At 38.8% G+C, this 12,894-nt stretch overlaps 1 protein-coding gene across 1 annotated transcript in view; it reads left to right on the top strand.

Annotated features, from left to right (window-relative positions):
• Nucleotides 1–1,632: 1,632 nt before the first annotated feature.
• The window catches only part of LOC107555602 (adherens junction-associated protein 1-like), a 69,050-nt gene continuing 57,788 nt past the window's right edge, over nucleotides 1,633–12,894 (top strand). Inside the window, exon 1 of the mRNA XM_016238460.1 lies at nucleotides 1,633–2,545. Within this exon, the coding sequence (XP_016093946.1) occupies nucleotides 2,517–2,545 (29 nt within the window). The 5' untranslated portion in view covers nucleotides 1,633–2,516. The remainder of the gene's footprint in view (nucleotides 2,546–12,894) is intronic.

The following is a 12,894-nucleotide window of genomic DNA, read 5'->3' as shown; positions in this document are numbered from 1 at the left end:
ATTACAGTTATCTAATTACTGCAGTTTAGCGAAGTGTCCAAATTGTTATTGAACCTGGAATGGCTGTGGTCAATTTCGTTGACCAAATACTATTTTGAGTCAGCATTTAAGGGCCTTTACATTGGAGGCTTAAATCATCAGTGTAAGGATTACATAGTAATCCTCTGTGAGTAAATACCCAGCCTGATACATACAGAACGTTATGAATAACTCACTCAGCAAAACTGCACAACTGTTTTCTAAGAACTGCTAGGATTTCATGCTGTACAGCAAGTGAAATGACTGTCAGTCTGGTAGCGTTCCACACACAGAGTAAAGATTCTCAATTTGTGTGATTTTGTTTCTTTTTCAGCATGAATTGAACACATAAAAGTGTTAAACAATACATGCAATATATGGTTAAATGCATTGATTTGACAGATTAAACAACAAATTTATCCTTTCCCCCCCAATATATCAGGTATAAGATCTCTAAGTGCATAAATTACCTCTTTTCAGATGCTAAGAAATGTAGCTTCTCCAAAATGCATTTCCAGTAATGCCGATAAAATGCCGAGCTGCTGGAAGCTGCTGAACATTTGCTGTTAAGGCTGGATTTTATATGCCGTACTGCTCTTTAAGGACGCTTATTTATCTCTTCATTTTCTGTTTCCACACACACCCCATTTATACTGGCACAATTTAAAACAGCAGCCCTAGATGATCACAGATGTTGTAAACCTTCCAGGCCTTGCGTTCAGGAAATACGTCTTTTAAACTCTGCTTATCTGCTGTAGAAAGCGATACGCATATAAGCCTGCTATTATGTTGATGTTATTCTATTGTTTTTATAGTGTGCTAATTATATTTTCTTTCCCTTAGCCTCAGGCGTAACCCTTGAGCAAACCTTTTGGTATTTTTTGATTTTTATGAAGACATTATTTATTGTGTTTATTAAGCCGTTTTCTCATGGGGACCGTTAGCTGGTCACCACAATGTTTGTGATAGGTTTAACTATCCATGTGGGGACTGTTTGGTCCCCACAATGAAGGCAAAATGCGACACTTCATAACCTCTACACACGCTAGCGTTTTCCAGGAATGTATTTTCTTCATCAGAGCTGTTTTCACAAAGCCCTTCTCTCAAACGCACCGGCTTAATGAGCTTTCCCACTGCCTGACAGACTACAGACAGAGTTTTTATTCCTTTTCAGCCGGCTAAAGCCATTCCTGTGAAATAAACAGGAATTTAACATCATTCAACGCCACTGCTGTCTCTTTCTTCTTCCTATATGGTAAATTGGAGTGGAAGATCAATCATCTTAACAACAAAAAAAGAGTTTCTCTGTTTCACAAGGAAGAAAAATGTGGCATTACGCTCTCATGTAATTTGCAGGATATGGCTCTACTGCTTCAGTAAACCCACTAGACACTGTATTAACCTTGGGATGAGAAACTGATCTCCCCCTCAGTGGAAAGTGCTGTACACTGGTTGAGCTTTTTTTATAGCCCATATGCAGACTGATTTATCTCGGCGAGCAGAGATTGAGATAGAATTGGGTTCGGATGAACTCCTCTGAGGGAAAAAGGGGGAAGGATGTCTAAAATGTTACATATTTTACTTTAAAATGACGTCACGGGTTTGTCAGCTAAAGCAGGACTGGCAGGCTGTTAGTCAGACGGAGGAGGAAAGGAGAGAGAGAGAGAGTATGTGAGAGAGCAAGAGAGAGAGGGAGAGAGAGAAAGAGAAGCAGTGAGGGTGGATAGCGCGCACAGTGGTGATAACACTATCTATCTATCTATCCAAATGACGAGAGTCGCTTTCACGCGCTCCACTCATCACGCGCGTCCGTGAAGTGATGTTTCATTCCTCACTCTTCTTGTTTGTTTTTTTCTCGCGTCACTAATTTATCTGAGCTGTAAAAAGATTGCGAGAACTATCGAAGAGCTTCTTCAGCCGATGTAGGACATGGTTTTGCGCCACGGAAATCTCGATGTTTTAGCTTGCGTTTTTGCCTGCGCTCGGTCTCATAACAATGTAGAGAAAGTGCGCGGTGACCGCGAGCGCAGCGCACGGGCGATGTTGACGCTGTCACCTTGCCGTCTGGTTCCCATAGCTTCTTGACTTTTTTTTTTTTTCCAGTGGAGTATAATCAAGACGAACTTGTGAATGTAAAAGAAGGCGGCTGTTGAGAAGCGACTGAACCGTCCAGCTGCCCACGCTGCAGCTGGGTCGCTCTGCACATCCGTGCGCACTTCTGAGGAGAAAAACGGCGAGCAACTAAAAAAGGGGACAAGACGCGTCCTTGTTTTTCGTGAATATTTCGCCCAGTCCTCGTTTGGTGCGCTCTGGAGAGACGTGGAGCTATTTCAAGCTTTCGGTTTCTCGGGATATATAACATTAGAATGCTAGCATCCGTAACATTTGGAGTAAGGTGTCTAACTTAAGGTGACCATTACGCTCTAGCGTCGACGTTTGTTGGAACGCATAAATGGACGAATACCAAGAGGACTGATTCGGAATTGTTGTCTGGAAAAATGTGGCTGAAACGGTGTGTCACACGCAGGTAATAAATATCCCTTTTGAGATCTCTCAGCTAAGGGCTGAATGCATTAAACGAACATTGCCAAAATCCTGTCATCTGTGAAGAGTTTTGTGGCAAGTTGATGCGCGTCATGCTGTTTTCACTTCTCTTGTTTTGAACGCGACGTCTTACTTAAACCTCACAGCTTTGCGTTGGTAATGTTCCCGAGGAAACGTTTTAAGTGATGCTGGTTTGTATGAATAACTAGAGGGCTCGTAATTAACAAGATTGCGAATCGAGTTGAAGTTATTCGCACAGCGCTCGCTAGGGGTCGCCAAATAACCGCGATGCGATAACCAAAGACTTGACGCGCGAAAATTAGGTCGAGTATCAGCTAAACACACCCTCACATACCACAGTACACCACGCCAGAACAACATTTTCTGTGCGGTCATGACATTTATGCCATTTTATGAATCACATCTCTCACTGTTAGAGTGACATTTTGATCATAAGGTTCAGATGGTGTGCTATTTGTCAGTGGAAAGTCAGGATGAATCAGAATCAGAAAAGCTGTAATGGCCAGGGATTTATTTATGGTTAACAGGAGCTCTTAGCACTTACAGTACATACATAGCAAGAGTAGGATTCAATCCAAAACAGACATTCATGTAACAAATCTTTATTATACATTCCGCATGGACAAAAAGTCAGTCAAATGCTAAGTAATACACTATACGCTCAGGAATTACAACAGCTCATGAGTAACAGCCATAAAGTGGAAGAACTTTTCATTCAAATGTTCATTACTCTAGTTTCCTAGCATTTATGACCCCCATTCCAAAAAAAGATGAAAACTGAGCAACTACAAGTTCTGTTTTTTTAAAGTGGCAGAATTTGACAGATGTCCTTGCCATTACATCTGGTTAGCAGCTGTTCCAGGGGCATAATGTGGAGAGCATGTTTAAGGTGGGAATGACGATGGAGCCAGGCAAGCATCATTGTTCATTCTCTACCTGATGTAGGATGCTATGCTGCAACTTCTTGCATTCACAGGTTCTCCAGAAGGTGCTGTCTTACCATAGTCATATGATAAAGTGCACATTTTACACAATATATTGTTGCATGTTCTGTTTAGATGTGTTCTTACTTTATAGAGCCATTTCATACGGTCCAGTGGCTGGTTGAGAGTAGTCTTATACTCAAGTTATTTAAAGTTTTTTTTTACATTTTTCAAATGTAACTCAGAAATGTATCTCATCTTGTTTTTTATGGCTTTTCTCTGTGCTGCTTTGATTTGAAGCATCAATAAGAATGAAAGTTCGGGTAATCTAGAAATCAATGCGGTAGGGAACAAAGAATTTGAGCAAAACTGTGAGCAATGGCTATTGGAGTTTAGCAGTGTGTTAGATAAGGAGAAAATTAAGTATGAAACTGCTGGTAAACCAGAGGGATTTTTTCACATCTAGGTGATCTGCTGCTAAAAACACAACTAATTACTACGAATTTAGCCTCCCCCATGCATTATATATATCTACATTCTTTTTTTAGCTTTACAATACACAGTGGCAATAAGGCACATGCTTTGTTGCACTCCAGAAAGGTCTAAGGTGGATCGGCTGCCAAGTTACCAGACAGCGGGGAATCTCCCTTTAGCAGTTTGGAAAATTCCTCACTATTGCGAGTAGGCTGAATAGCCTCACATCTAGGTGATCTGCTGCTAAAAACACAACTAATTACTACGAATTTAGCCTCCCCCAAGCATTATATATATCTACATTCTTTTTTTAGCTTTACAATACACAGTGGCAATAAGGCACATGCTTTGTTGCACTCCAGAAAGGTCTAAGGTGGATCGGCTGCCAAATTACCAGACAGCGGGGAATCTCCCTTTAGCAGTTTGGAAAATTCCTCACTATTGCGAGTAGGCTGAATAGCCTTGATGAAGATCATTAGCCGCATCTCTTAATTGCTCCATCAACTACTTTAATATCTTCACATCAAGGTTATGCATCCTCTCACAGCTCCGACGTTCTCTTGAGAGCCTTGATTATCCAGTGTACCTTGCAGGATTATGCTGATGCTCTCATATTAAAACAGTCTGGTGAATGGGTCCTCATATGCCACAGACAGGGCATGTATCTCAGTGTCCAGTTCACTGACCTGGAAGCCGTTAGGACAGTAAACAGTGATATGGGAATATGGGGAATATCAGCCCGTGTGCTGACCTGAACAGCAGCTGGTTCATTACGGGCTCTGTCACTGGAAATAATTAGTTAGTCTCTGCTTTGACACAAGCCGTTGGGTAAATTTTTTCCCCCCGAAATGTTAAAAGACTTAATTTGATCATATTTTTTCATTTTCTTCTTCTCCCTGTCAGATGAGGTTCTCTAAGTGCACACTGTACAGCCGTCAATGTCTTAAATGGCAGCACACAACTATCTCATTACCATGTACACTGTAGCGTGTAATAGCATGGCACTTCTGCCATTTTTATACCACTTTTTTCTTGCCGGATGTAAGCTCGCTCGCTCGCACAGTATGCCTGGTTAGTGCGAGGAGTGCTTCTGCTCTCCATTTGACACTCTTGATGGTCTGATATAATGGCAGGACGATTTGATTGCGCCCACCCCCACTTAAACTGTTATGTAACAACGTCTTCAAGGGTTCAATAAGCCTGACATATCGAACAAGTTATAAAAAAGATGCATTTAACATACAGACTCTCATAATCTGTGCATCATATTTGCTGAATGAGATCCAATGCTTGTTTCTTACTAATTTTGGGTGCTGATTCCAAAAATAGTGCCTGTTTTTCACTAGCATTTTCACAAAATATGTAGCAATTTTTGCTTTTGACATTCATTTCTGTCAGGACCACTATCGTCAAAGATGATTGACAATTAGCATACAGTTTGGATTGGCGGTATGGTTCTGTTCTTGGCAAGAACTCCCTGCGCATTCATGCAGCCTAGCATGGATGAGAGCAGGGAGAGCAGCGATATCCCCCCCGGGTTAACAGAACAGAACCAACATCAATGTATTGCAGATATAGTTAAAGTTCAATAATGTTATGTACACATTTTAGAATTAGTCTGAATCAAAGGAGAATCAGAAGGCTGAATCCTGACTGACAGAGGAGGAGTTGGGGATGGAGGAGGGTAATTAGCTATTGAGCAATGTGAAAACTGCTGATAATACTGAGGGACCTTATATATGAATGCTTAGATAGGTGTCGTATTCCCATAGGTTGATGGGGATCAGCTGAGAGTCAGCTGATGCGAGCTTGACTAACGTGACCTGCCAGAGCTAACGCTACGCTAGATTTGTAAAGTGAAGAAGTCTTGTATTATTCCTTAATCACCAGAAAAACAAAGACATGATTACTATCTTCCAGGCTACAACTTTGTTCATTTGCTATTCTATTTGTACATGTATGAATGATTGTGAAGACATTATTTTATGCCTAATCCTGATTTCAAGGTTAGAATTATGGCCAGAGAAAGAAAATAATGCAAACATGCTTATTTACTTATCAACTTGTGTTTATGTAAAGTTCTTGGCATTAAATGGAGTATTTGAACATATTGTTCCACTCAGTGTTCGAACTATACCATGTGCGCTTACGCGTGCCTCAAAAGAGGGCTTGCAATGAATTACAAAGATACATAACAGCTACAAGTGTATGCACTACTTGCTTTATGCAAGCACTATAGGATAAATCACTATACAGGATTTACCCTATTATACTTTATCGACACAAATTGATAGGTGAAACAACAAACAGCCACCCACAAATAGTCTATAAACAAAGCATCAGGCTGTCTTTGAGTTCACATGAACAATGGTTAACGTAAAGTTACTCGTCGTCAGGCTACAGAAGAATACCATACTCCGTTCAATTAGGCCTAAGACATCGAGAGTCACGCAGATCTATAACAACCCAGCCACAACACATAATTGCGAATAACATGCCTTACCTTAACACAGAATCGACCACAGAATCCAACGTTTATATTTTTTCTACGAATCTTTGAGTTAACGTACTAAACATGAGTGGAATTTGCACCGCAGCGCCCCCACACCTTGGTGCTCATGACAAGAATAGCATATATAGTTATCTTTATTTAAGTGAATTAGGTTTAAATCGCCATCATGCATGAATGAATTATATTTTTGCAATTTTACACATAATAATCCACGATGATCACATTACACAAAACTGAAATTGCACGTCAAAATAACACATTGTCAATATTTTTTGAGACCCCCAAAAATTTCACAAATCACGTTTTCAGGGGAGCCCATGTCTTATTAAGGGGATTTTTATTATTTTTTTTGTCATTAAAATTTTTGACATTTGACTGCTTTTGTTATTTTGATGAGTGCATTAAAGCTAATATATAATTTAAATGAAAACCAAAACATGTTGTTTTTGAAACCAACATAGTTAAATTAGGTGATATTACGACTTTTTTGCAAATCAGCTAAATTTTATTTTTCAAGATGCAGGGATGTGTAATTCCTTTAAGAACCTTTCACATCCATTGCACAAAATGTTCTAGTGAAAAAGGTTCTTCAGATTATTAAACTGTTCTTTACACTAAGCAAATATGCATCTTTCTGTTCACTAAAGGTTCTTTGTAGAACCCAAAATGGATGTTCTATGAAATAACTGCATGAACCCCATTTTAGAACCTATATTTTTAAGAGTTCACAGTCAGTGTTACTTGTCCAAGTCGAGTCACCATGGCAGCTGAGTGCCCAGTATCCCTCAGCACTGCCTGTTTAACAGGGCAGAAGTGGCACACTTGAACCACACACACAGACACACACTCATGTAGCACCTTTGTTCAATCAATACCGCTTCTATAAAGCCTCAAATTTATCCGTCATGGCACAAGACCAACAGTGCCTGCTATCCCTCCAGGGCCATGTCTCTCTCCCTCGCCTTTTTTTCCACACACTTCTTGAAAATGAACAGTAAACACTTTTATATGAGTTTAAAAGGACTCTGAGGATTTCTCCAAACATCCAGGACATCTAGGTTTGGCCTGAGAGGAAGTCAATGCCTCTAACTAATGAAACTACACATTTAGTAATGAAGAAGCGTATGGTTTCCATTGTTTAACACTGCATGTACTGCATGCGCACATGCTTTATTGAGCCTGTGGGTCGTGTACACAGTTGTGCTGAGGGATTTTAGTAATGGGTCTTTAAATGCCTGTGGCTGTTGAGGCTCTTTTATCTGCAAACTTTTAGTTTGGAAGATCCCTGCAGTACAGATGCAATGCAGATCTTTTCATCCATAATAACAGCTGATCCTCTCCCCCGAGCAATGTTCTGTATTAGACACAGCTAGAGAGTCGGTTGGTGTGTGTGTGTGTGTGTGTGTGTACTTTTTTGTTGTTGTTTACTGTGTTAAAGTGCCACTTGACTGTACTTACTTGAACTACTATAACACACACACACACACACACACACACACATGTAATCCAGCGTTGGACACAGTATGTTATTGTCCATTACGAAATGGACAGCACACAGTTTCTTGTTTACTTCAAAGGCAGTTTAAACCAGTTTACCTTGGCTCAACTGAACCCCGATGGGGAATTGGATGTTTTTACTGGATCATTTGTGTATAAATGACTAAGTGGGGGCATTAACGTTCATTTTAACCAGAACATTTGTTTGACAAAGCGTAAAATTGCATCTGAAAATATTCTAGTCTTTACTATTGAATACAAAATGTGTTTAGATTCTGAACAAATCCTCATATCTTTCACAAATCAATTTATAAGCTTTAAAAATCAGTTTATTGCACAGTTCCACTTATTCTTCACATCTATTTGAGAGGCGATCTCCATTTCAACCAATTTAATCCGCTCAATGGCTTCATTCTGCCAATCAGCATCATTATTGGATTAAAATTTGGATCATTCCTCAGGTTGCTGTTTGGCGCTCGCTGTAGTATTTGTTGGATCTGATCTGAGCATTGTCTTGGCATTTTGGATTTAATGGGAGTAAACAGAATGTAGAAACATGACATTTCACGATTCAGCCAAACAGCTGTCCTGGGGGAGATGCTGGTGGCATCAGTCCATTATTCATCCACTCAAGAGGAATGAAAACCACTAAATTTATTACGATCAAATTATGTCATAATTGTTCCACTAATCTGCTCTTGTGAATCTGCTAGCAGCAGAGGTGGTAGCTAACTGTAATGGCTCAGAAACTTATATTCATTCATTATCCATCTCTGGCCCTCCTCAAATTTGAATAATATTTAATCTAGTCACATTGCCTTTCAGTTTCATTTATGATTGGTTGTAAATTTGAATTGGGAATTGGCAGTAAAGCTAGAAAAAATTATGTCTCAGTATTTATCAGGTGTTTTACAATATTTAATGTATGCATGCCAATATTTATTTATTCTGTGTAAATTTTCTGGGTGATTTTTTTCCTCCATTTTGACCAAACAGCTACTGTTGCCAAATAAACTCAAAATGTTTAATGCAAATAAGATTATTTCCTTGCTATTTTTCCACTGCATTAACACTAGAAAGAAAGATATTTAATCAATATTTTATCAGTATTTCGTACATCAATGTTTAACTACATTCTTTGATTTTGCTCAAATATTTTAATATATGAAAAATCTCAGTCTTCAGTGATCATTCTTTTGATTGATAATACAAATAATGGGTTTAAGAATGTCTCAGTATTTATCAGGTGTTTTACAATATTTAATGTATGCATGCCAATATTTATTTATTCTGTGTAAATTTTCTGGGTGATTTTTTCCCTCCATTTTGACCAAACAGCTACTGTTGCCAAATAAACTCAAAATGTTTAATGCAAATAAGATTATTTCCTTGCTATTTTTCCACTGCATTAACACTAGAAAGAAAGATATTTAATCAATATTTAATCAGTATTTCGTACATCAATGTTTAACTACATTCTTTGATTTTGCTCAAATATTTTAATATATGAAAAATCTCAGTCTTCAGTGATCATTCTTTTGATTGATAATACAAATAATGGGTTTAAGATCCAGCAAAATTAAACAAATTAACATTATTTTTGTTAGTTTCATTAGTTTACATTTTTTAAGCCAAGCAGTAGCAGTCTACTATTTTGCTTTTTATTTTTCATGATTTTATATTGCTAGAAAAATCATCACAAATTTGTGAATTTTTGCTGTCACCCAGTCCTAGTTTGAGCAAGTGAAAACTTTGTCCCCAGACCCTCAGTCTTTGAGTTTGAGTTTCTGGTCCGTGTTTTTGCCTGTGATAATGACTTGCGCTCCACATCAGAGCAAGCAGACAGGGGAACTTTAGCTTACATGCTAATTACAAGTCTCAGATAGTTTAGAAATGTAATTGGACAGTGTAATTGCTAACTATGCGTGACAGCAATATGGACACCAGGGACACATAAACTGCCACAGAGAGTTCTGGAAGCTAACTGGATGTTTTACATACATACACTGACTTATTGAGGTCAAGCAGGGATCGTTTATTTAGCATGACGTGGCATTAATTTGTGCTGAAATGCAATATATCATGTTAGTCCAAACATGGGCCTCTGTTGGTATAGGAACTAACTGAAGAGATAGAAATTACAGCGCTCTGTGCACCAGTGAATCCGATGAGTCCATATCAGCTGGTACGCAAAGAGTTGTTTGCATAGCCATTCACTTTAAGAGACTTTGCACACAGAGGGTACAGATATACCAATAAAGCCATTCTTTCACATTCAACACATAGCAAACAGAGGGAAATCTGGCACGATCAATGCACTTTGCCATGGCTTGGGTGAAATTTACTGTAAGAACTACATTGAAAGAGATCCATGATTATTATTATAATTATTTTTCATTTTTGGGATAGGTTAATAGTGCGTAAATGAAATGTTGATTATGCTGGTGTTGGGGAAAATATACCTTTGTATATACTACTATAATAGTAGTATATATCATAAGCTTGATTATGCTGATGTTGGGGGAAACATTTATATTTAGTAGTATATACCGTTATATACAGTATATACTAATTAGTAGTATATATCATAAGCTTGGAATCATTATGATTTTTTAATGCTTTTTTTTTTTGTCTCTTATATTCACCAAAGCTGCATTTTTTTTCTCGATCAAACATTCAGTAAATATTGTAATATTGTAAAATATTATTACAATTCAATTTTTTTTCTATTTTAATATATTTATAAATGTAATTTATTCCTGTAATGGCAAAGTAGAATTTTCAGCAGGCATACCTCCAGTCTTCAGTATCACATGATTCTTCAGAAATGAATTCAAATATGCTGATTTGGTGCTTTATTATTAATAATGGTTATCATTATTAGCAATGTTGAAGACATTTTTACTGCTTAATATTTTTGTGGAAACCATGGTGCATAATTTTTTTTTCAGGATTCTCTGATGAATAGAATGTTCAAAATAATTTCTTTGAAAAAAAAAAGTTTTGAAACATTGTCTTTACTGTCATTTTTAATTAATTTAATGCATCGTTGTTGAAAGAAAGTATATATTAATTCTACTTCTTCATACTTACAAACTTTGGAATCATAGTGCATGTTTTCAGCATTATTATTTCATTATTTTGGATTTTCCCCAACACCAGCATATAAAATATTTTATTTATGCAACATCGAGCAATTAAAAAAAATCAAGGATTAATAAGATATTGTTAAAAATAATTTGTACACTATTAACATTATAAACATAGTACTATTCCAATACAGTGAACGTAAACACTGTGCTGAATCTCAATCAGAATTGGCAAGCCAAAATGAATTGAGAGTACTTGTCTCTGTGGAGATTTGATTGACATCACATTTGATTGGACATGAACAGTAATTACAAAGTGGTATAGCGTTTGGCAGATAGCAGTAGTAGAGGAGTGTGATGGAGAGAAAATAGATGAGTCTGGCCCGGAGGCTGGCCAAGAGGCATGCCGAGTCGTCTGATGGACACTTTTGAGGTAAAAATAGCCGGCTCAGGGGGTCATTATAAGTTTGACTTGCTTTGATCCAGCACTTACTGATTTTCCATACTCAGAACCTTTAAAAGGTCCTAAATGTTGTAATGAATCTCGCCCCTTTGAAACTTGGTGCCCATTTTGAGACTTGAGTCGTGACCTTGAAACCAGACAACATTTGAGGCAAGATTCAGCTTCAAGTGAAGGTTCCAGCCCCCCCACGGCCCTCTCCACACTGTCCCATAATTGCCTTCAATGGGGAGCTTTCTGTTGAAATATGATTCCATCAAACCGGCTTTATGCTTGGTTAACCAATTAATTTTCTACTGAAGACTTCAATATGAAGAAGATTTGAACATCCTCATGTGGGCAAAACTAAATCTTTTCTCTCTAAGAAAAGAAGACGGTGGTATTCCTTCACAGAGCTCACATTTTGTTCCTGATCAGCAGTTGGCCTTGAGTGGGTAACATTAAAGCTGCAGTAGGAGATCTTGGAAAATGCAAACTTTAGCCTGATAGCACTGAAAGCGAACGTCCCACCCTCCCTGCAATCGCCGTCCAAAGCCACGCGCCCTGAACGCAAATACGCTCACTCACAGACCAGAATACGAGAGACAACATAGGATACATCAGCGGTTCCCAATTCCAGCCCATGTTCCGAAGTGAAGTAAACTGCAACGGATTTACCCTGCTCAGGGAGTAGGGAGCAATGAACACGGTGTAGGGATCATATTGATCGGAACAGTTCATGCACGTAGCTCAGTTCTAACGAGCTGGTTATCTGAATCTTATCTGGTATGTCAACTAAGTGAGACATGCAAAATATGCATTTTGGCGCGAGGACTGCATTGGGAACCGCTCGGCTACATAAAGTGTCATTCACCGGTGAGAAAACATTAAAAGTACTACAATACCAGGAAGGAAGATTGGGTTGCGCTGATGACATATCGCAGAGATATGCTAATATGGCCAGCAGCCATGTCACCCTGCAGCCCAAGACTGGTTGCCCACTGAAGCTAAGCAGGGCTGAGCCTGGTCAGTACCTGGATGGGAGACCACCTGAGAAAACCAGGTTGCTGCTGGAAGAGGTGTTAGTGAGGCCAGCAGGGGGTGCTCACCCTGCAGTCTGTGTGGGTCCTAACGCCCCAGTATAGTGACAAGGACAGTATACTGTAAAAAGCACCATCCTTCGGATGAGACGTTAAACCAAGGTCCTGACTCTCTGTGGTTATTAAAAATCCCAGGATGTCTTTCGAAAAAGAGTAGGAGTATAACCCTGGCATCCTGGCCAAATTTGCCCATTGGCCTCTGACCATCATGGCCTCCTAATTATCTGCTCATTGGCTTCATCACTCTGTCTTCTCTCCACCAATAAGCTGGTGTGTG

The sequence above is a fragment of the Sinocyclocheilus grahami genome, unplaced genomic scaffold (genome assembly GCF_001515645.1).
Source record: "Sinocyclocheilus grahami isolate Dianchi unplaced genomic scaffold, SAMN03320097.WGS_v1.1 scaffold539.1, whole genome shotgun sequence".
NCBI lineage: Eukaryota > Metazoa > Chordata > Actinopteri > Cypriniformes > Cyprinidae > Sinocyclocheilus > Sinocyclocheilus grahami.
Note: the sequence above shows the minus strand (reverse complement) of the source record. Positions and strands in the feature narration are given on the sequence as shown.